The sequence below is a fragment of the Notolabrus celidotus genome, chromosome 11 (genome assembly GCF_009762535.1).
Source record: "Notolabrus celidotus isolate fNotCel1 chromosome 11, fNotCel1.pri, whole genome shotgun sequence".
Taxonomy (NCBI): domain Eukaryota; kingdom Metazoa; phylum Chordata; class Actinopteri; order Labriformes; family Labridae; genus Notolabrus; species Notolabrus celidotus.
In genome coordinates, this window is record NC_048282.1 from 17,915,599 (window position 1) to 17,939,182 (window position 23,584).

A 23,584-nucleotide genomic window follows, 5' to 3' on the forward strand; every position below is an offset into this window, starting at 1 on the left:
AACAACTTTCGCGTCGTTGCCATGGTGCTGTTTATCGAAACCCGTAGCTGATTGGCTGATGGTATTGTCACGACCAAACAACGCGCTGTGATTGGTTTACACGGCTTCCTATTGCGACCAATGGCGAAGCGCGCTTTTTACAAACTGCTGCGAGTTCAGGAAGTTGACAGCCCACTGCAGTGTGAAAGGACAATCGAGGGATCTTTAAACCTCCACAAAACGACTCAAAAACCCAAACATTTGGACATATTTGTTTCAGAACTGCTCAACCGAATTCTCAGGAGGAGGTAACAGAGGTCCTCTCTACTTTGAGAGTATGTTATATATGTCATAATAGGCTTTATGTGTGTATTTGATGCTTGCATTTGTTAACGTGAGAAGAGTGCTCGCCTTGAAGCTAACTCCTCTTCTGAATGTTAACATTAAACACAATCCTTTGTCTTTTTTTTTACTATGCTCAGGCTTAGCTCTTTAAAAGATCTTACTCTACAGGACAAACATGCCTGATAGCTTTTTTACTAGTGAAGTTAATTTGTGACTTGTTCAAGCTTGGGTCCAGGTGTTTTGTCTCTGCTTTATGTGTTTGTCTGTTTGTTTCTCTTAGCCGTAGTAGAGTTTTTTATGTGTTTAATATGTGTCGTCTTAATGTTTTACATTTGTCGCAGATCTAGCTGTTCCCCACACCTCTCTGTCATCATGGACTCCTCCCCAGTCCTCCGTCTGCAAAGTCAGAGCAAAATCCGAAGTGACTTTCAAAGGTAAGCCAGGGAACAAAGTTCACTGTCGACACATTTTTCACCATATTCTTGGTACCTAATTACTTTTTTGTCACTGATCAAGCATCAGATGACAGATGAGTTATTGTTTTCACCTATTGTTAAACAGATGCTTCCTAAGCATTCATTTGGAAAGTATCCCCAGTTCCCACTTTTTAGGACAAAGTTGTTCTATGGCTACTTGTGTTAAGATACATTATAGCAGGGCTATTCAATTAAATATTTGGTCGGGACAGATTTTCAGACTAAGGACATGAGCTTGGACTGACATTTTTAGCAGACAGTGAGCAAAGTTAACCATTTAAAAGAACAACAAATAGATAAGGTAACAAACACACTGGATTTTTATTAACGTTTTGCCACATCCAAAAGAGCATAAACACAATAAAAGAGCAGTACTTAAACTAAACCTATGCTGAAATACTGCTTCTTTAAATTTTACATTTCAAACACATAACTTTAACACAATTTGACAGGTAAATACAAGCACATGTTAAGGTGCATATGAACAAAAACAAAGTGCAGATTAGGAACATCATCTTTTGTTTTGATCACATCTGAAAGTGCATAAAAAAGTAACTTACTTTAGAGCAACTTTTTAGAAATTAAGGTATTTTTGTTCTTTTGAAATAACAGAAAACACACTTTGTCCCTGTCCATGTTTGGTCCCATCTGAGAAGGTCACAGCTTCAGTGCATATAATCAAAAAAATAACTAGTGGGCACAGTTTTCACAATCACAATCACTCGGCAGTTGCTTTCGGGCCACTCTCGGGTCGCTAATTGAATAGGGCTGCAATATAGATTGGGAGCTTTTGTTAAAAAAATGTGAAAGATTCTGCAAAACATGTCAAGATTTTCCAAAGTAAAGCCATTTTTATTCTCAGTAATAGTAACCAAACTCAGTAAGTGACTGTAGTATTTAAAAAAAATCAAACAATTCTTTACTCTTTTTGATTTGTTTTGCTTGTGCGACTCTGATTTTCTCTACAAAGAATGAAGAATGAACACAACAAAATGCCAGCTCAAAAAAAGCCTTGCAAACCCAAGTCTGCACCTCACCTTCCTGACCACAATACTGAGAACCAGGATCCAGAAAACTCCCAAAAGGGCAAGAAAACACCTGTGCGACCAGGTGGGAGTAGGCTCCCGGTGCTCGCAAAGTCTCTCCGTCTTCAGACTCCCTCTGACTTCAGTCAATCACACTGTAGATGGGAGGAAAAACCTCTGGCTGTAAGTGTTCCCTTCCTTTTTGTATATTTGATTATTTTTTAGTTAATCATATGATTATGATTGCCCCTGTTCTTAATATTATATTATTTCCTGCAGGGTAAAACTAAGAAGAAAAGGCCATGCACCAGGCCCATACCTTTTAACTTCTCGCAGCCTAAGAGCTTGAGATTGGCCTCTGAAAATCAACAGCCCCTAATACTTTCACAAACAAGGACCGGCACTCATCCGGTCCAACCTGATAACAGTGCATGCAATGCTCGTTTAAAAACCCAAAACATTAATGACAAATCTACAAAACACCCAGCTACATTAAACAGCAACGTGGACTCAAGCACCGGCACAGGGAAGTCTATGGGGAAGGCAGCAGACAATACACCACACCTGCCTGGACAGTCTGTCTCTTCCATTACATTTAAGACTTCAGCTGTTTCTAATAATGTTTTGCATCAAGACCACAGCAGTACTTCTTCTGTACAGTCTAGCCTTAGTACAGAGGCATGTTTGGATAACATGAACCAGCTCAGTCTCAAAGAATCCACCAAGTTCTCCCAAGCTTGCCAGAATATGCCGCTCAAAAGTTCAACAGGTAAGTTAATAGTGTTTTTGTTGCTGCATAATCTTTGTTTTGTTGCACACAATGTTACCAAATGTATTTCAGTCCTTCTTATCCATCTATTTATAGCATTTTTTTAGAAACTTAGTCACCAATTTAGACTTGCACAGAAGTTCTGCACTTCATCCTGAAATCCTGAAGGATTTTATTTGCAGGATCTGTGTTGACTTAACTCACTTTAGGCGTTTTTCAACTGCAGGAACTTTACCCTGGAACTAGGGACTTTACCCCTGAACTACATGCGTTTTGACTGGAGGAACCAGGGTCTAAATTTAGTTCAGGGGTAGTTAATCTCCCCTCTGAAAAGCCCCTGCTTTGGGGGTAGTACTTTTCAAAGGTCCTGGGACTTTCGGTTGAATGTACCAGTGTTTGTGGAGTTTACACAGTTGTTGAAACACAGAGGGAGTTCCTGGGAATGCATACTAGTTTAGTTTTTTATTAAGATTTCAAAATAATATTTAATATAATTTATTTTCTCCATACATCACTGGACTGATTTTCACAATCTACCAGGGACTTCAGCCCGCGGTTGAAACGTAGACAACAATGGGGGCACAGGAACCTTTTAGTTTAGGGTAAAGTAGTTCTAGGGGCTAAAAGACCCCTGAACTCTTGGTCGAAATGCACCTTTTGAAGGATTCAATATTAGACTGCAATAGTTCAAGTCAGATAGGCCCAAAAACTTTGTGTTAAATAATGTTTATGTATATGGTAATACATTGTGAATCAAATAATTGTAAATATAGGTTTTGGCTGATGTCATCTGCTTATTTTACACACTCTGCCTGTCACCTTGTACCAGTTTTTGAAACTGCTGCAAAAACAGATATTTCTCATATCGTTTAGAAAGCTGCGGTCGTGAGGATTTTTACGGTTTACAGTTGTGTCTTAGAAAACTTTATGACTCTCCTTTGATGAGGATTTTATGCAACAGTGTTTCTAAATTCTTTCAGAAAAAGTGGAGAACTTCCAGACCAACCATGCAGCTTTGCTCAGTATCCTCCGAAATGAAGGACTAAGTGCTGCAGGTTTGGGATCTACAACTCCACAGTCTAAACCTTATAACTATGCGGTGAGTTGGATTTTTAACTGATGTTTACAGCCTTCTTTTACAATATCTGTTGGCCCCTACACTTCCCTGATGATGAGATGTTCATTCAACGTGTGTCTTTGTCAAACTTGACAGTGTTTAAAAATTAAACCCTAACCCTGGAACTTTCTGAGCTCTAAAAGATATTCAATAAGAGTCTGTGTATTTTCTTGTGATTCTTTGGTTGCAGCCCCAGCGAGTGTCTGTCATGATGAGTCGACAAAAACCTGGAGCTCCCACTGGTAAGCACGAGATTGGAGACGTGATATGTGCTTGATTACAGTCTTTGATCATGGTACACAAAAGTTGAAGTTAGCAGTATAGAACATGGTAACATCAAAAAATACCATGTCTTCATTCTCTTGTAACATTGTTCTGGTACATTTATGCATCTGTTAGCAGCTTACTATTTTTTGAATTAAAGGAATAGTTCCACATTTTAAAACATACTCCTATTCACTTTGATGCTCTCAGTTAGAAGGGTTTGGAGATGGAAACAACTAGCCTTGATACCATTAATCTGGCCTTGCAGTATTTGGTGGGGCTGTGTGATTCCTAGGCCAGGTTCAGTCACTTTCTTTAGACTCTTCGGGTTAAGTCTAAATCTGTCCCCAGGCTCATAGAAGTTAATAGATAGTCCATCACATAATCCCAAAATAACAAAGCAAAATGACATTTTCACACACTGTATTTGCATGGTTTGATCAAAAAAACACATGATATGTTAATTGGTGAGCTATATTGGAACTTTGAGGTAGGTAATGACTTTAGACTGTTTTAATAAAGTACACAATCTTCCCTTTGCATGTCAAGTGACCCTGATCCTTTTTGTCCCTCTCATAGGCCCAGTGAGGCCGATGCAGTTCTCCCCAGACCCTGCAGCACTGCACAGTATCCTGCAGAATGAGGGAGTGAAGGCTGGGGGTCCTGTTGGTACCACACCTCAAAATCCGGTCCGTCCATCAGGCAGAGGCACTTCAATCTTTACAGTATGAACACATTACTTTTGTTTTACCCCAGCTCTTTTCAAGTATTAAAGTTTCTGCACTGTTTTTTTTGCTAATTACATTGCTTTTGAAACACAGACACAGTGTCATCTCCTGTTGTTCCCTCTCTCAGGCTCAGAGGGTCCCGGTTAGAAAGAATCAGTCAGAAGCTGCTGGAGGACCAGTAGGTAAGATGAGGATTGTTTTATTTATTAACTTAAAACTATTAAAATCTTATGCAACATTATCATTCCTCAATTTTTTTGCATTGACCTTCATGTTTTATTCTCAGCAGTAGCACTAAAAGAAACTCCACAGAAGAAATGGACTCCACAGAGAGTCCGTGACACCCGGCATCAGCCCATGTCTGCTATGGTGGGTAAACATGTAATTTATAATCCATCTCTGTTTGCTTGTTGTTTTAATGTATCTCACAGTCACTCCATTATCTTATAATAATTCTGTTTTCAGAAATGGCATCTGTCGACACAACAGTCACCGTATGGCAACACTCCTGGGTTGCGAAGCTTCAAAACCAACCTTCAGCCCCGCCAGGAGGTAAGAGCAGGAGACTAAGTCAGTTTTAGCCTTTGGAAATAGCATTTTGACACTGACACAACTAAATGTAAAGGATTCCCCAAAGATTCTGGATGCTGAAGATATTAACATGTTTGTTTTTTGTTAAACTCAGCATTTGAAAAGTAGACTGCTAATGGTGATGATGTTTTACTCCCAACACTGAAAGAAAACATTTAGTGTGGAATACCACATCAAATTTACTGTGGAACATAAATCATATGTGAGATTATGCTGCGTTTTTTATCCAAAGCAGTACATCGCTGCTTTTCGCAATTTATTCATACAACCTTCTCGTTGGTTTACAGGAAGTGGTTCAGAGATTGTTTGACGATACAGAGGGCCAGTACCGAGAGAATGTGATGGAGAAAGATCCCGAGACACAAACAGAGCAGCTCCTAGTACAGGTCGAAACTGAAGGGAGTGACCTGAAGAACAATACCCGATGTGAAAGAAAGGTGGGGACCAGCAAGGATGATAATGATGATGAGAAGAAGGAACAAGAGCACAGGATTGTGGGAAGACAGCCATTCTTCCAAGCACCACAGAGGGAGTCTGTCATTTTTTTCTCAACTGGCAAAAAGCTGCTAAGAGCTCCTCGTTTTGAGAAGCAGGAGAGCTCAGTCCATCAAGAGCAGCTCAGCCCAGTTTCACCAGAACAGACGAAGATGCTGCCAGTGCATGAAGACAAGTCCTCTGTGCCAGAACCGACATGTCACATCATCCCTGCTGTTCAGAGTCTGCACAGAGGTATCACTGACATTCATAATCCCTGGTATAATAAATCCCACAGTGTTGCACAAACAGTCAACATTTTCCTTAATTCTCACTACAATGTATTTTTCTGTTACAGATCTCATTGTACAGAAGACCTGTTCTAAGAGTCCTGCAGTTGCACTGCTGCGTAAACGCCTCCCTCAGCTGGAGGAGCTGCGCCTGGATGAGGAGGTGGCCACCTACACATCTGTGACGGTCCAGGCTGCTCCAGGGTTTCTCCCTCCTCGTCCCCGCTGTGGAAACCCAGTGGCTTCATTCCTGCACTTTGAAGAGTTCTCTGTGAGTTCACTGCTAAACACAAAAGTTATAATGGTGCCATATAAAATAAGCAAGTATTCATCAATCAGCTCTTTTTCAGTCAGTAAAGTGTACAAAAGTACAAATGTCCTGCATAAGTCATCAAAGCAAACTAATTAACAACATTTAAGTCTAATATTTCAACAATGCTTTTTAAAAGTACCCCCCCCCCCACACAATTAATATTATTATTATTATTATTATAACCTTTATGTAACCAGGAAATGCTCATTGAGATTAAAAATCTCTTTTCCAAGAGAGTCCTGGCCAAGATAGGCATCAGCACAGTTACAGAGATACAATTTTACAATAGACATAAATACAAATAGTAGACGCATACAACAGCTACACAACAGGTACCTCCAGAAAAACAGCATGTCACATTTAAACAAAACATCTACAGACGGATACATCAGCCTCCAAGCCATTTAAGGACCGCTTAAAAGCATTCAAAGATATCATATCAGACAGTTTTAGATCCATTCGTAAGGCATTCCAGGTAGTGGGAGCAGCAAACCTGAAGGCCTTTTTCCCAAGTTCAGTCCTGACCCTCAGAACAGATAGTATTAAAAGATCCTGAGATCAAAGATTATGACTTCCTGAGTTCTTTTGTGCAATATATGCGAGGAGGTAAGAAGAAGTTGTCCTGGGATGCATTTACATTTTATGGATGCCATAAAATGAAGAGTTTAAAACCCTGATATAGGTTCTAGTGGGTAGGTACAGTGCTGCATCAAACTAACTCCTGATGTCAGTATGCGAACATACTCACATTGATAACATGCTAATATTTAGTTAGAACAATATTCATGTGTTTACAATGGAAGTTTAGCATATTAACATATAAACATTAAGTTAATGGCACTGAAAACACTCTGAACCTATCACATTAGAAAACATTCAGTTCTATTCTCCATACCTTAGAGAAAAGGGTTTGAAAAATAGATTGACAAGTCATCCATCAAAGCACGTGGCCTTAAACATTACAACATGTTCCTGCTTTTTCTGTATATATAAAGATACTCCAGTTGATACTAGCTAAATGTTTATCTTAATTTTTGTTTTCCAGAGATTTGTTCCAATCAGCTGTGGTCTTTCGTCTGGCTCTTCTTCTCCAGAGAGCTCTCCCCTGCACGAGAGATGATTTGCACTACAAGAACACTCAACGTTTTACAGTCACTGACTCCATAAGCTTACTCTGTTGAAATGAGGAGACCTATGTAAGAAGTGACTTTTGTCAAACACTGGTGTTGCGGACCTAAATGATAGTCCAAAGAACGCTACTGTATCTTTTTATAGAAACTTTTTCTTTTATAAAAATAGATGTTTTCTTAAAAAAAATTATATTTCTGGTAAAATGTCCATCCTTTATACTACAGGCCCCAAATGTAGATAAATGCCTATTAGAAGCAATGGTACTGACTTGAATGAATAATACATATTGTAAAAAATAATGTATGAAACAGTCACAGAAGGCTTAATCAGTATTACAGCTATAGTATTCATAGAGAGTAGGATGGATCAGAGTATTTTGTCTTCACATTTTTAACACACCAGACTCTCTTTGTGTGGATCGATTGTTCTTGGTGTACAGTGCTAATAATAAATTTCTATGTCAGTGTCTGAGTCTCAAAGTTTGATTTGACTTTTGAACTTTGAAATCACAGAGAGGGGGGCGTCCACATTTCACAAACATTGTGATGTTTAGTTTGTATGACAAGTACTTATCAGCCTGTGAAGGACACTGTAAACTGTATCTTTTTTAGAGTAGTTAAAATATTAAAAAAATGATACCAACAATTTTAAAACAGTTAATTACTTCCTACAGGAACTGAGATGTTTTGCAAGAAGTCATGAAAATCCTCTGTTTTTTTGGGACATTTCCAGAGCTTGTTTGCGTTCAAACTAGTCCAAAGGGGTCTTTTATGATCAGCTTAAAATCCCTTTAACAGCTTCAAGAGACATGAGCAATGAAAAGTTATCACAGGCTTTTTGTTTAGTCGATTAGGTGGCTCTGGCGAGCCCTCAAATTTGGGTTTTTGCCATATAACGGGAAGTTGTTTTTTTCTCAGCCATGCATTCTCCAATCTGACCCAAATACCACGCATAACGAGGGTCCAGGTCTGAAAACATCCACATGGTAATATTTGATCTCTCCCAAAGCTTCTTCTGGTTTGACCAATCACCAAGGTGATATATTTGAGCACTTTGAGATGCAGGGAAAGTCTGGATTGTCGATATAAAATTCAAGAGCTTTAGGATCAGTGCAAGTGTGCTCACACTTCAAGTTGTGTTTAAAACACAAACAAATTCATAGCTGTTTCATTGTTCTAAAGGAGTGAGATGGACATCAGAGGGACTCCCAAGATTTTCTAGTTAGAGTTCAGAGTCCTGTTAATTTTTTCACATAGTTATACTTTTGACTGCAAACTTGAACAACATTTTCAGATCCCCGAGGGCCCCTTCTTACATTGGGGTCTGGATCGTCTGTCACACATTTCCTTCTACTGGATGCATGGGTCAACAGCATGCAAAATCAAGTGACACAGTATGATTCATGGACAGAAGACAGGAATGACACAACATACTGTACAGCACAGCACATGGAAAATGCAATCTGCTGCCAGGTCAGCTTGGTTATTTTTTTCAACCAGGTCTCATTTAGGCTATGAAATATCAAACACAAACAAAGAGGTAATTTCAGTATCCTGAGTTATTAAATTAATTTAACGAAAAAGCAAAGTTCATGTTAAATAATATATACCACATTTTATTTTATTAGTTATGAAACTTTTACCCTCTTTCTTTGAACTGTCATGCAGCTATCCTGCTCAGATCTACATCCATTTATTTAGAAGTATTAGTAGTAAAATACATCAAAGAGTAAAATGTTTGGGGTGCTGGTGGCCTAGCGGTCTAAGCACCCCACATTCAGAGGCCACAGAACTAGTTACAGGGGTTGCCGGTTCGATTCCTGGCTGTGACCATTTCCTGTATGTCCTGCTCTCTCTTCGGCCGACCTATCAAATAAGTAAATGTTTGTTTTCTTTATTCTTTTTCATTTAAAGGGACAATGCACATTCATTTACATTTCTGTAAATATGCCAAAAGGCTAATTTCCATCTGTTGTCCCTGTCCAGATGTAAGAAGAACAAAAAAGAGAAAAAAGGTGGAAGAAGAAAACAAAGTAGTTACAGCATAAGTAACACCTTAAAATTAAACTTTACTTAAAACTATGTAAAGAAATAAGATAACAGTATAAGGGAGAATTGGTAAGTAGCCATAGACGTAGAATACATGAAGCATGCAGGACAAGCAGGAAGCAGCGTGAAACAAATGTTAATAAATACATGAAGCATGAAGGACACATGAAACCAAAAAGCAAAAGCAAAAGCATTCTAGGCAAACAAGAAGCAGCATCAGGCTGATATTAATAAAGGCATCCAGGCAGGACTTTAAAGTATCATAAGACTCATAAAGTGATGCTTTGCGTTGAAATTTAGTTTACTTAAACTATATTAATGAAGTTATACTATCATACATATTCATCAAAGTGTGTCTTCTCACATGAGTGTCATGTGCTCCATGTTTCTCTGTAACTGTCCACTGCAGGTGGTCACTGGGCCTGAGGTATATTTAGTAGCACTGTGTGGTAGGGAGTGAGTGGTAGCGGGTGTCAGTGGGAGGGGGCTCTGGGGCAGGATTAGGAGCAGTTAGTCTTTAAAACCTGCGCCCTCACTCATGCCATCCCTGTGGAGTAGAGACTGAAGACGGAGCAGCTGCAGTCTGTTCTTTCTCCTTTTCTTCCCCCCTCTGCTGTGTCCACCTGTCTACCTGAGCTAGTTCCTCTGTAAACATGTCCAAGAATCTCCAACCAACCATGGACCCCACCAAGATGGGGCTCGGACGCTCCATTGCTGTGTTGACGTCTGGAGGAGACGCCCAAGGTGAGCAGTGGATGAGGCGGTGGCTGTGTTATTTCATCCTATATGTTTTATTTTTACTTTTACAACATAACAGAAGGAGTAAACATTATTGGACAGCATCTTTGCTGCTGCTGATGTTTCTGAGCACAACACTGAATCCCAACCAGCTGGTAAAGAGCCAGCTATCATCTATCTCATGAGGGCCAATAAAGTATCATGTTAGTTCTCTGACTGCATGATGTGTGCAGTGAGTTCAGGAGCCAGAGAACAGAAAGGGCAAGAAGCATTTTTTCCAATATGACAGAAGGGCAGAGTTGAAGGCCAGTAGTCAGAGGGTGATGGGTGTTGCTGCTTGAGAGTCTTACTTGAGGTCTGCATGATGAGAAGATTATGTCACAGACACACAACACCGCCAGTGTTTGATGTCAGTCCAGCAAAGATTCAAGTGTCAGTGAAAATGACACAGCATTTGAAGTCGGCTTTTACTGTGTAGTAGATTAATATGATAGCAAACTTTAAAATTAATGGTGATCAAAGAGTTTGTTAAAGCTCCTGTGAAGAGTTTTCACTGATTATGAAACAGACTGAAATTATCAGGGAAGCATCTGTTTGAGCTACAAAATCATGAGCAATAAAACTGATAATATCTATATGCTTGTTTTTTATGCCTGAATCTGCTGCTTGGGGTAGGTGACAGGACAAAGTGATACACAGCATGCTACAGAAAGAGCAGATTTGTGCATTTATCATAAGAAGGCTGCACAGTGAGTAATCATTTAACTGTTCAAAAAACTAGGATGAGATTTTTAATTAAAGATTATCTCTCCCAGTTTAACCCTCCTGTTATGTTGTGGGTCAAATTAAGCCTTTTAAAAGTCTATTTCAGGCAATATATACCTTCCAAACCAACTAAATACAGTATAAAAATCTGGGCAGCAAGTGACAGAAGAGTCTTCATGTTAATTTATCAACATCAGTTAATATAAATAAAAAAAATCAAAATTTAAAATAAAATAAACAAAAATCTATGTCATGCAAAACTATTGTATTTATATTTAGGGCTTGCCAATGTACCTCAAAAAAGTTTTAAAATGAATTTGAATGAAAAACGAGTGAGTTATCCTCATTGATCCATGATCTGTGAGGATTAAAGAACACCAATGGACTAAATCTTGATTTAAATGGTTAGTAATGGAGTTAAATTTTAGATTAAAACAAATGTGTGTTGGGATTTTTTGGGATTCTGACACGTTTGGATAATTGAATATGCCCCCGGGTCAAATTGACCCAGGAACATTGTTCCAGAGAAACAAACATAACAGGAGGGTTAAGGACAAGATCGGCAATGAGATAAGCTGTACCATTTTGTTCACAGGGGGCAGAAAAATAACACGAATAGAAAGTTCCTAACATGAGCTATAAGAAAGCACCCACACCTTTGTAGTTTTCTTTTGCTAAATTAAAAATGTTGGATTAAGCCACCATCAGACTCTACTTAAAGCTCCTGTGCAGAACTTCCCTTTGGTGTCGTTTTTGGCACCCCCTTTAAATCTTGTCTGACACCTACCCTGCAGCAGTGATTATAGGCTTTACAGAAAAAGTATATCTTGTTGCTGTTGATCTCTTTTCCCTTTGTAGGTCATAAAGAAGCATCTCTTTTCATTTCAGTCTGTTTCATAATCAGCCAAAAAACCTTTTAACTTTAAAGCTAAACTGAATGCGGCCTCATTATGATCTTGTGACATGTTCCCGTCCCATCTTCCTCTCCAAACCTGACTCTTACCCTTTTGTGTTGAGTCTTTATCTGCCCAAGTGTTCCCTCATTTTGCATCTTGAAGGCTAATTTTAGTGGCTCTGACCTTTTTCTGGTATGGTCACAGAGAAACGCCCCCAATCCTCAGCTGCTGTCTGCTGAAACAAGAGCTGTCACATGCCAGCCCGCTCTGCAACAAAACAAGCTCTCACACTGTGGCCTTTAGCGTACCGCACATCCAGGGGCGAGATGGTACACAAGACATACTGTCCTCCCAAACTCGGCCTCTGTCCTTTACCCTTAGGTTATTTCTGTCTGATCTGTTGCCAATGGAAGGTCACTTAAAGGTTAAGATGAATGGGTCTGTGAGTCTTGATGTAATGACATGTAAAACACAACGTTCCCTTGTGTTCTAAAGTGAGGCCATCAGATCTCACAGAATATGTCATGTGTGTGTCTCAGGTATGAACGCAGCTGTAAGAGCCACAGTCAGAGTGGGTCTCTACACAGGAGCCAAAGTCTACTTTGTTCATGAGGTACAGTACAAGTTTGCAGTCTAACTCCATGTCATGGCATTGCAAATAAGTAAGAGAGATTTGTAGTGAGTTGCATTACAGTATTGAGCCCTTTAACCAATAATAACTAACTCGTTATTAAACCACGGTGTATGTGTATGTGATGCAGGGCTATCAGGGTCTTGTGGATGGAGGAGACAACATCCGCCTAGCCACATGGGAAAGTGTGTCCATGATGCTTCAGCTGGTGAGTGACCTGCAGCCGTGTTATCGCACAGGGGGGTCCATGTTCAGTTTTACAGGGGCACTGGCCCCTGTTGGCCCCTGTCACTGGTCATGGCTGCTTGGTTCCTCCACAGTGTGTCTTATAGGGTCCTTATACATTCTCAGTATGATAGAAAACAGTTGGTTGTGATTTCTAACCTTGGTTCTCTGAGTGAGGAGACTATCTCTCCACATCTAGGCCCCTTGGAAGCCAGTTTCAATCAATGTAAACCAGGTATTCCATTTGCACCTGGATATTATATACATATATATGGGCAGCATAGTGGTGTTTCTTAAAAAATATCAATGTGAACTGTCCTGCGTGGATCAGTCCCCATTTATATAGGATATTTAACTGGGTGGAGAGATGGTCTTTTAATTTAGCAAACCAAAGTTGCAATCATAGCCAACCATTGAGGTGTCAAGAGTTTCACTGGGACTATTTTGCTGGTAAGACAAATGACAGTGAGGTCTGCAGATCATGCAGACTAACGGTGACACATTTTACTGAAGTAAAGAGCACAGTTTGGCTTGAAAATAGACTCAGCAGCAGTAGTGTAATACATAAACTGCAGGTGCCTCAAGCCTGAATGAAAGATGATAAAAACCCAACAAAACTGTGTAACTTATTATTCACACTACCTTCTGTAGTCTGTGTGATCTAAACAAAGAGACCTGGCAGAGTTGTGACATTTTTATATCAGTGACTGTATCAAAAACAGCTGCTCTTGATGTTTAAGGGAGGTACAGTCATCGGCAGTGCTCGCTGTAAGGACTTCCGCTCCAGAGATGGTCGTATGACTGCAGCTTGCAACCTGGTGAAGCTGGGCATCACCAACTTGTGTGTGATTGGAGGAGATGGTAGTCTGACTGGAGCCAATGAGTTCAGGACTGAGTGGAGCGGACTTCTGGCAGACCTTGTCAAAGCTGGTAAAGAGACAAATGGAGATGCTGTGAGAATAAAAATCTGTTACATTAACAATTTTAGATGTTATAATTATTTATCTGAGAAGATATTAGGCATTATATGTTTCACAGTTCATCAGTGCTCCTATCAACGACTAATTTTTGATTCTCTCCAGGTAAGATTACAGAGGAAGAGGCAAAGACATCTTCCCACCTGAACATCGTTGGCATGGTGGGCTCCATCGACAATGACTTCTGTGGCACTGACATGACCATCGGCACTGACTCTGCCCTGCACCGCATCATCGAGGTGGTGGACGCCATCACAACGACTGCGCAGAGGTAAAGCAGAACTGTTACCCCCCCTTCAATCACACGCAGATGAAGCTCTATCCCAGCTGCAGGAAAGAACAAAAGACAAGAAATGTGCATGTTCATCTTGTTTTCTGACACGAGATACTCTCTGCTCCTTCACAGCCACCAGAGGACGTTTATCCTGGAGGTGATGGGCAGACACTGTGGGTCAGTACTTTGTGTGGTTGGTGCATGTATGTGAGAGCTGTCCATAACAGAGACACATCTGTGTGTGTCTGCAGTGGACATTGTGTGTCATTACAATGAAATTAAATACGTTTGATTTTGTTACCTGTTATCCATGCTATAATAATGTGTATGTTAAAGGTGCAGTTGGTAGGAATGGGGTAAAAAACAATATGTTTTTGTGCTGGGTTTGGAAAAAAAGTCATGAAACTTATCGGTACTCATCAGTAACTGAAGTAATTTGAGATTATGGCGAAATCTCTGTTTCCCAAAGCCTTTGTATCAAGCAATGTTATTATTCCCCTTGTTCCCATTATCACGGGCCAATCAGAGCTACTCTCCTACCATCTGTCCTGATTGGTCGAGTGGCGGCCCCTACTACGTCGTCCTGATTGGCTGGGAAGCCGGCCCTACTTCCTCATAGAATGCGCACGAGAAGTAGGCAAAATCTGGTGAGGGGGGTAGTGTTGACATTCAAAATCTCTATCCGAACTGATGTTTATATCACGACTACCAACAGCGGCTTTAAGGTATAAAACATTTTAAGGTCAGAAGACATTTTCTACCATTCATTTCGACTTGTAACAAATAAATTAAGTGTTATTTTATGTGAGGTGGCTGCAAAGAATTTCACAAAGTTAAACTATCATAGATATTTCAGTAGTTGCCCGTCCAAGACATCTTGATGGCAAAGTGCTTTAAGATGCAAACTTTGTACCTTCAAGTGTCTCCGGTTTGTGGGAACTTTGTGGCATCCCTTTTTTTTTTTTTTCTGTCACATCTTGACAATAAAATTAAAAGTATAAAAAGTGGGTCAAAAAGAGAAGAGAGTCCTTCATATGAAATCTCACACATGGTGCTTCGATTGTGTTCGATTTGTTCATACCCCACTGAGCTGTTTCAACATCCTATATGCAGTAAGAAAAAAATTATACCAAATCATTGCTGTTGCATGGCGTTTATCTTGTGTGTGTGTGTGTGTGTGTCTTTCTGCAGTTACCTGGCCCTGGTGACAGCTCTGGCCTGTGGTGCAGACTGGGTGTTCATTCCAGAGATGCCACCAGATGAGGACTGGGAGAACCACCTGTGCAGAAGACTGACTGATGTGTGTCTATAAAAAAAACATGCTGAAGATGCTCCCCAACCTGCTGCAATTCTTCATTTTCAGTGAATTCAAAATCAAAAAAGAAATTACATTTTTTATTTCCCTTGGTTTCAGCAAAGAGCCAGAGGCTCCCGTTTGAATGTGATCATTGTGGCTGAGGGTGCAATGTCAAGAGACGGCAAACCCATCACCTCTGATCAGATCAAAAAGGCAAGCATTGCTTTCTGATTTCAGTGTGGTAATGTTTCATCCCCGGCTACACAAACAACATATCATACTAACAGGCTGATTTATTTGTCTCCAGCTGGTGACTGACAGGCTCGGTTTTGATACCCGTGCCACTGTTCTTGGACATGTACAGAGAGGAGGAACACCCTCAGCCTTTGACAGAATCCTGGTAAATCTCTTTATAAAGACCAAATTTTAGAAACAGATTACTGCTGGACCATTGCCTCTCAAGTCTTCACACAAACATGATGATCTCATTCTGTGTGTGTGTGTGTGTGTGTGTGTGTGTGTGTGTGTGTGTGTGTGTGTGTGTGTGTGTGTGTGTGTGTGTGTGTGTGTGTGTGTGTGTGTGTGTGTGTGTGTGATCCAGGGCAGCAGGATGGGTGTGGAGGCAGTGATGGCGCTGCTGGAGGCCACTCCAGAAACTCCTGCCTGTGTGGTCAGCCTGTCCGGGAACCAGGCGGTCAGACTGCCACTCATGGAGTGCGTGCAAGTGGTATGTCTCAACCAAGACAGAATACATCACCTGACTCACTTTGGGTGTTCACCTATTTATATTTTCTCTCACACATTCTTTGTCTGTTTCTCTTCTTCAGACCAAAGATGTGACTGCTGCCATGGCGGAGGGCAGATTTGAGGATGCCATCAAGCTCAGAGGAAAGTAAGTGGATGGCATTGTTATAATTCAGTGAATGTTGAATAGATTGTGGCTCTATTTCAATATGGTCTTGAAGAACAGAGAAAGTATAAAGACAGTATATAAAACAGTTTACGTGCTGTGAACTAACACTAAATCTTATTTCTGAATTATAGGAGTTTTGAGAACAACTGGAAAACATACAAGCAGCTGGCTCACATCAACCCCCCTGATACGAAGGTGAGGATTCTCCATTTCCTAAATCTGAGTCTGTGTTAACAATAAAGATTTTCTATTCAAACATTATTTCATGTTATAAATATGCACTCCACTATCTTCTCTCCGACCCCCAACCCTTTGTTCATTTCCCCTCTCCCTCTTACTAACAGAGCAACATCAATGTCGCAATAATGAATATCGGCGCCCCCTGTGCTGGTATGAACGCTGCCGTTCGCTCAGCTGTCAGGTTGGGTATCATCCAGGGTCACACCATGCTGGCTGTCTATGACGGCTTTGACGGACTGGCACATGGACAGGTGAGTTTTCCTGTCTTTGCCACAGAACTACTTTTTTACAGTAAGTTGTTTCGAATGTGTCAAAGATTTCTGTTAAGTCTGAGTAGCTGGCATTGCCGGATGAAAAAACACATGGGGGACAAAAAGGACACGTTTTAATCACTTGAATGTTGCTATAAAAGTAGTGGTAGCAGAGGTGGTATAAGGATGTTTGTCCAAAGGTATAAAAATACAGGACCTGTATGTTTTGCATGACATCACTTGACTTAGAAACAAAAGACAACAAAAAAAAGAAAGTAAAGAAAGAAAACTTTTACTGACATATGAAAATATGTAGGTTAGACATTTTCTTGGATAAACTCTTCACCTCTAAAGCCTCCCACATCACTTCCATCCTATTCTCCTTACACTGGCTACCAATCAAATTCAGAATACAGTTTAAGATCCTCATACTAACATACAAAGCAATCCATCATCAAGCACCCTCTTATATATCTGACCTGCTCCACCCTTACATCCCCAGTAGACCCCTCAGATCCTCAGATCCTCAGATCAGGGTCCGCTTGCTGTGCCTCATGTGAGGCTTGAAACTAAGGGTGACCGTGCCTTTGAGCATGTGGCTCCATCTCTCTGGAACAATCTTCCGCCCCAAGTGCTCTGTGCTGATTCGACTGAGACTTTTAAAAAGCAGCTTAAGACACATTTGTTTGTTATGGCTTTCGACCTTCTGTTGTATTTGATGTCATTTTGTCTGCTTTCTTCATCTTATTTATTACTTATTGTATTGTCTTGTCGACATTGATTCTCTGTAAAGCACTTTGTGACTATGTCTGTGAAAGGTGCTATACTAAATAAAGTTTACTTACTTACTTACTTACTTACTTACTTACTTACTCTTGACCCATTTTCAGTCAGGTTTTTTTCCTCTCACTGCAGATTGAGCCCATTAACTGGACTTCAGTGAGTGGCTGGACTGGAAAAGGAGGCTCAATGTTGGGCACTAAGAGGTAAAACCAAAAGAAAGAACTTTTTTTTTTGTAATAAGTCTACAAAAATTCTGATTGTGTTATCTGTCTGTGTCCCAAAGAACCCTGCCAGGTAAAATGTTGGAGGAAATCAGCCAGAACATTGCAAAATTCAACATCCACGCTTTGGTGATCATTGGTGGATTTGAGGTAAGATGCAGCAGCCGTTCCTCTCTTTTAGAAAACAATAGCAGTCATGTCGATGTTGGCTGATCTATCCTGTACAAAGAATGCCCTGATATAAGTTCATCCTAAACTCTCTCCACCTCTGTAGGCTTATGTAGGAGGCCTGGAGCTGGTTCAGGCCAGAGAGAAATATGAGGAGATGTGCATTCCTATGGTGGTCATCCCTGCCACCGTCTCTAACAACGTGCCAGGCTCTGACTTCAGCATCGGCGCTGATACCGCCCTCAACACCATTACCTCTGTAAGAGCCGTAACAGCAGATATATACACATATAATATATACAATAAAAATGAAGCTACATACATTTCCTCTGTGTTTTTTTGCAGACATGTGACAGAATTAAACAGTCTGCAGCGGGGACAAAGCGCCGTGTGTTCATCGTTGAGACCATGGGTGGATACTGCGGCTACCTGGCCACCATGGCTGGTCTGGCTGCTGGAGCTGATGCCGCCTACATCTTTGAGGAGAAATTCAGCATTAAAGATCTGGAGGTGAATGTAGAACATCTCGTGGAGAAGATGAAGACAACAGTGAAGAGAGGGTTGATCCTCAGGTGGGTTTTGGTCAGGTGTTACCAGCAGTTGATTCAAATGGACTTTAGTTGTTCAAATACCCACATAGCAGATAGGTCTGGGCCAGATCTGGCGTCAAGCCGGCACTGCTGGCTGACTGCTGGCATGGCAAGTGGTATGTCAACCGGATGTGGGCCAGGTCTGGCAATGATGGCATTGTATATACGATGGCATGCCACATCTGGCCCGATTGTGGCTTGGTTTATGTGGCCCAGATCTGTCCATGCCACATCTGGGCCGATTAAGGTTGAGCTTGTGATGAAGCTGGCTCATGTGTGGGTTGTCTCTGGCAAACTATATCTGGGCCACTTAAGGGCCGTCATTCTTTGCAGTATGTTGGCCAAGTCTAAGTGTATTGTGGTCCAGAACCGGGCCAGACCAATTTTGCTATGTGGGTATCTGTAGTCCGAAAACTTACTTCTAAGTAAACAAACCTACTAAGTAGTTGTGTGAAGTAAATCAGCCAATTACTTTGAAAGCTTTTATTTACTATAAATCTATATCCTTCAGCTAACATTACAACAATCTTCAACGATATTCTAATATTCTAATGATCCTCAATGATATAATAATCCACAATAACAATAATCTGCTTGTCTGAAAATAGAAATGAGAACTCTAATGCAAACTACACCACCGACTTTGTCTTCAACCTGTACTCAGAGGAGGGGAAAGGCATCTTCGACTGTCGTAAGAACGTTCTGGGACACATGCAGCAGGTTTGTTCATGCAGTGATTTGTCCAATCCAGGGTTTTTCCTGTTTCACAACTCAATCTATAACACACCTGTCTGCCTTTGACTGACTACAGGGCGGCACTCCAACACCCTTTGACAGAAACTTTGGCACAAAGATGGGGGCTAAGTCTGTTCTCTGGCTGACTGAGAAACTCAAGGAGTGCTACAGGCATGGTATGAGGACCTGAAATCAGATGTTTTTACTGCTCATTTTGAGGACACTCGGTCAAAAAACAGAAGAAGGGACACACTCTTCAGTGTGGAGGTCCAAGTATGAACTGAAGATCTGAGGCACCCAGACTGGCATTTCAGCCTTCCTTTTTTTCAGCCTTACACAGTTATACATAAATCATACCAACAAGTTTCAGCCATTGATATCGTCAACGGAGCAGGTATGAAATGGTCACCTAGCTGCTTCCTATCAAGGTTAACAACAGGATTAATGTAATGAGGTAAAGTCCTTGGATAAACTCATTTAAGCAGAGGCAAGACATTTAACATTTAACAAAGCATCAAAGCAATAAAGACAACTTCAAAAATAATACATTAAAATGTTCATAATAAAGAAGCAAGACTACACATGAAAGTGTTCAAAAACCTAGAGACCAAAAACAAAGACAATTGGGGGAAAGGAAGGTCGTCAAGTTTTCAGTTCAAACCAGGATGAAACAAACCTTTAATGTATATGTCCAAAGAGATTATCTTTGTAAGAGTCCTTTTAACCTGTCTCTGTCTCTTAAAAAGAGCTTCACAATAACAGAGTAGAAAGCAACAAGAAAGACATAGCAAGAATTACATGGAAGTAGAAAAAATACATAACATACACAACACAACAGACATAAAAACAGACAGGTCAATCAAATGCTAGTCTCAACAAATAAGTTTTCAACTGCTTTTTAAAAATGTCCACAGTGTCCACGGCTCTTCCGGTGGAATACTGTTCCAAAGTTGTGGAGCAACAACCGTAGAAGCACAGTCACCCTTAGTTTTTAATCTGGTGCAAGGGACAGCCAGCAAACCCTGATTAGAGGACCTCAGAGTCCTGCTGAGTTATACGGCTTCAGTAGATCTCCGATAGGTGTTATATAAATCAACTTTATTAGTATTATTATTAAGTTCAATACCTGATATCCTATAAGACTTGTAGCTGCCAAGATCAGCCTCTTTCTAATGTAAAGCCATAAATGCCAAGTGTTGCTAGTTGTTGTTGCATATATATGTTTTGCCTTCAATTTACATTTTGTTCAGCCAATGTAAAAACAGCCACGTGGACACTTGAACCAGACACAATTTAAATATGAAAAAAATATACAATTTACAGATAACTAAATATCAAACCTGCACCCTGATGTTATGTCAGTCAAGTAGCCAATATTTGTAATATTAAAACAGTGACTGCAATTTTCCTGACTTGTGTTTACCCGCTCTAAGATATCCCTCACAAACATGTATTTGTTCCTATACAACATTTCTGTAAAACATTTTGTTGCTGGTTACTTTCTTTTTTATTTACATATGATGTTTTAAGCTTTTAAAAATTTACTCATCATTGTATCAAATCCCTAAAGTGTTATGCTGTCATTCCTCATACATTAGTATTTCAATAATTGTAGCCCAGTGACATCCTTGTTTTATCATCAGAAATTAATTTTCCCCAAATAATGAGTACTTTGACTTTTGAAACAAGCTCTGTTTAAATCTACATACATGTAAAAAAAAAATACAGCATACTTAAGGACAATCACAGGCAAGGCAAAACAGCTTTATATGTTTAACACATCTTGAAACCTAAAGCAGTTCAAAATGATTTGCATAGAAGATGAAAAGGCAAAGAAAGGCATTTGATATTTAAAAACAAAATGTGAACCATGATAATAAAAAATGTGATGAACACCACAGTCATTTCAATAAAGACAGGTCAGAATTGTTCTTGAGAGTGAATAACGTTCAATACAATTCAAAAAATGAACACAGTGCAGATTACATTTCTTAAATGTCCGACAAAGAAAATAAAAGTATAGAGTTTAATAAATGGTCCAAACAAAGAAACCAAAGATAAACATCTCAATGTCAAAAACATGATTTTAAATTTGGGATTGGTACTTTTACCCAAGTAAAGTACTAGAATACAACCTTCACTTCTGCCACCATCCATTTAACATGACTTTTTATTTAGACTGTTTATTTCTTGTTTATTTCCTTCAGGTCGTATCTTCGCAAACACACCAGACTCTGCCTGTGTGTTGGGCATGAGGAAGAGGGCTCTCACCTTCCAGCCTCTTGCTGACCTGAAAGGAGACACAGATTTTGAGTAAGAAACATATTTTCCATTAACACACTTTATCAAAGCAACATGTTTTATTGTGAATATATGGAGTGATCCATCTCCTATCTGTTTCAGCCACCGCATCCCCAGGACACAGTGGTGGCTGAAGATCAGGCCCATCATGAAGATCCTGGCCAAGTACAACATCAAACTTGACACATCTGAACATGCAGACATGGAGCATGTGATCAAGAAGCGGAGTCCTCTCGGGAAATAGGCTCAAGTTTGCTACAAAGGAGCACTTAGAAGACAGAATGGGGATTTTTTTTTCCCATTACAAAGTCTTCAAAACATGTCCACATGTCCCAGTTAAAGAGCAGCTGTTTCCTCCATCGTAATCCTGAATGTGTTTTTCTGTCATAGAATTCATTGTTCTGTTAGTCTCAAAACGTTCAGTGAGACAATTTTGCAGAAGTGCAAGATACCAAATAAAGATATGTTTCAAAAATGTCATAGCCAGTCTTTTGTGTTAATGGAGTAGAACATAATTTGTTTTGAAAAACAGTTTAAATCAGAATCGTATTTGACTCCACACAATTTACTGATAGTGCGCTTATGAGCAATGCACTTGGGAGCTGTATACGCTGGATTGAAACCTGCTGTTGTGACAACAATTGGAAACGTCAATGTGTGGAAAAGCAGCCAGACAAAATTCTGTTCGAAAATCTATGTGGTCACAAAAGCTGTATTTATTTAGGATGAGATGAAGTTAAGGTGTTAACTTAAATTCAAGAGCAGGACCACGCCTAAACCGCACCCTCAATCACCTGACAAGCCTTCTTAAACATAGCTAGCCTACTCCAACCGCTTGTCTGTGATTCTTCAACCCACCCTCCCACACCTTTCTCTGCATTTTTTCCTTATTCCCTTCTACTCAACTTGTGCTCGCTTCTTCCGTGCCCTTGTCTAATTCCAAGTACAGCCTGGGGTCAATATCAGCTCAGTTGATAACACTGAGACAGAACCCCCATTCTGAGTCTCCTTCTGCTGGGCCACACAATGCACAACTAACTCAATAAATGTTCAAACTCATATCCTTGTGTGGCCTGGTCCTTGCTAGTGAATGATCCATCAGTCAGTCTTTGTGAATCTAATCCCTGTTTACTTTGATTTACATTACCAGTAATACAGGTACAGGTATTATTGCAGCCTGGTTTCAGATAAACTTTAGGAGAATTTTCAGATTAACTTAAGCAATAACTTGAGAAATTAGGTATTTAGTTGGGATTCTCTAAAAAGTATTCCCATATAGAAAAAAAAAGCAAGCAACAAATAGTCAAACCTGCATAGTCCAGTCATTATTTTGTTCTTTTCGTCATTTAAAACCGTGTTCATTCTTCATTTAAAGTAGGAATTACAGGAGCTACTTTAACTAAACAACTGATTATCCCACGTGTTATGTTTGACAATGTAATACTAAGTGGGCTATGTTTAACTGAGCTTTCTGTGGTAATTCAAAGGTCCTCAATGGTTTCAGTGGTTTATCTCCTGTCCCTGAATGCATTTCAGGTTTGACAGAAAAAGTGATTACATCACAACTTTCTTTTCTCTCTGAATGGTAGCCAAGAGACAATTCATTAAATCAACAAGTTGTCCCTGATCCCCCTCTCTGGGCATGATAGCAGGGCTTTCATTCAATCCGAGTCAATGTGCTACTCTGTAAAGGAGATTTCTGGTAATCTGGCAATTAAAAGGAAAAAAAATCCAACAGGCATTTGCATAAATCCCACTTTTCCTACTGTTAACTGCACAAAATACACAACTGAGACCTATAGCCAAAATACGTTACACAATAGAGTGCAAGAACATGAATCCTGGCCACTATAATGAAATTTATTTTTAGCTTTGGTTTAAAAAAGGTAATGTTTAGAGATATATAGGCCTTTGTCAATAATATGTTTCTTGAAAGAGTCCAATTATGGTTACAGAGCAGGAAATGACAGAGGTTGCTTTTGTGTCTTCTCCGTTTCATTAGTTTGGTGTCATCCCAGCTAGCAATGCT

General features: G+C 40.0%; 2 protein-coding genes and 1 long non-coding RNA gene across 3 annotated transcripts; 2 read left to right on the forward strand and 1 right to left on the reverse strand.

The window, feature by feature from the left end:
- The first annotated feature begins 120 nt into the window (after nt 1-120).
- On the forward strand, nt 121-7,968 carry troap (trophinin associated protein). Its single transcript, XM_034694772.1, has 13 exons — nt 121-287; nt 666-758; nt 1,771-2,008; nt 2,105-2,594; nt 3,575-3,693; nt 3,902-3,953; nt 4,555-4,700; nt 4,831-4,885; nt 4,990-5,072; nt 5,169-5,255; nt 5,582-6,023; nt 6,127-6,329; nt 7,417-7,968. Exons 1-13 carry the CDS (start codon nt 121-123, stop codon nt 7,489-7,491), a joined length of 2,250 nt encoding a protein of 749 aa, XP_034550663.1. The 3' UTR covers nt 7,492-7,968.
- Nucleotides 7,969-10,203: 2,235 nt separating this feature from the next.
- Nucleotides 10,204-22,035, forward strand: pfkma (phosphofructokinase, muscle a). The gene is made up of 21 exons (XM_034694961.1): nt 10,204-10,294; nt 12,489-12,562; nt 12,711-12,788; nt 13,546-13,735; nt 13,888-14,053; nt 14,189-14,233; nt 15,248-15,356; nt 15,471-15,566; nt 15,661-15,753; nt 15,955-16,080; nt 16,181-16,245; nt 16,398-16,461; nt 16,611-16,757; nt 17,673-17,743; nt 17,824-17,911; nt 18,036-18,188; nt 18,275-18,501; nt 19,128-19,239; nt 19,331-19,430; nt 21,462-21,567; nt 21,658-22,035. Exons 1-21 carry the CDS (start codon nt 10,204-10,206, stop codon nt 21,797-21,799), a joined length of 2,343 nt encoding a protein of 780 aa, XP_034550852.1. The 3' UTR covers nt 21,800-22,035.
- Nucleotides 13,344-15,333, reverse strand: LOC117820991. Its single transcript, XR_004632892.1, has 3 exons — nt 15,252-15,333; nt 13,926-14,109; nt 13,344-13,732 (listed from the first exon to the last, which is right to left on the reverse strand). It is a non-coding gene; the product is annotated as an uncharacterized LOC117820991 (long non-coding RNA).
- Nucleotides 22,036-23,584: the final 1,549 nt, after the last annotated feature.

Coding starts and splice junctions, on each gene's coding strand:
- troap (XM_034694772.1), top strand. CDS start 121: ATGGCGAAGCGCGCTTTTTACAAACTGCTGCGAGTTCAGGAAGTTGAC. Junction 759..1,770: donor ATCCGAAGTGACTTTCAAAG/GTAAGCCAGGGA, acceptor TTCTCTACAAAG/AATGAAGAATGAACACAACA. Junction 5,073..5,168: donor ATCAGCCCATGTCTGCTATG/GTGGGTAAACAT, acceptor TTCTGTTTTCAG/AAATGGCATCTGTCGACACA.
- pfkma (XM_034694961.1), top strand. CDS start 10,204: ATGTCCAAGAATCTCCAACCAACCATGGACCCCACCAAGATGGGGCTC. Junction 14,054..14,188: donor ATCACAACGACTGCGCAGAG/GTAAAGCAGAAC, acceptor GCTCCTTCACAG/CCACCAGAGGACGTTTATCC. Junction 16,081..16,180: donor TCATGGAGTGCGTGCAAGTG/GTATGTCTCAAC, acceptor TCTCTTCTTCAG/ACCAAAGATGTGACTGCTGC.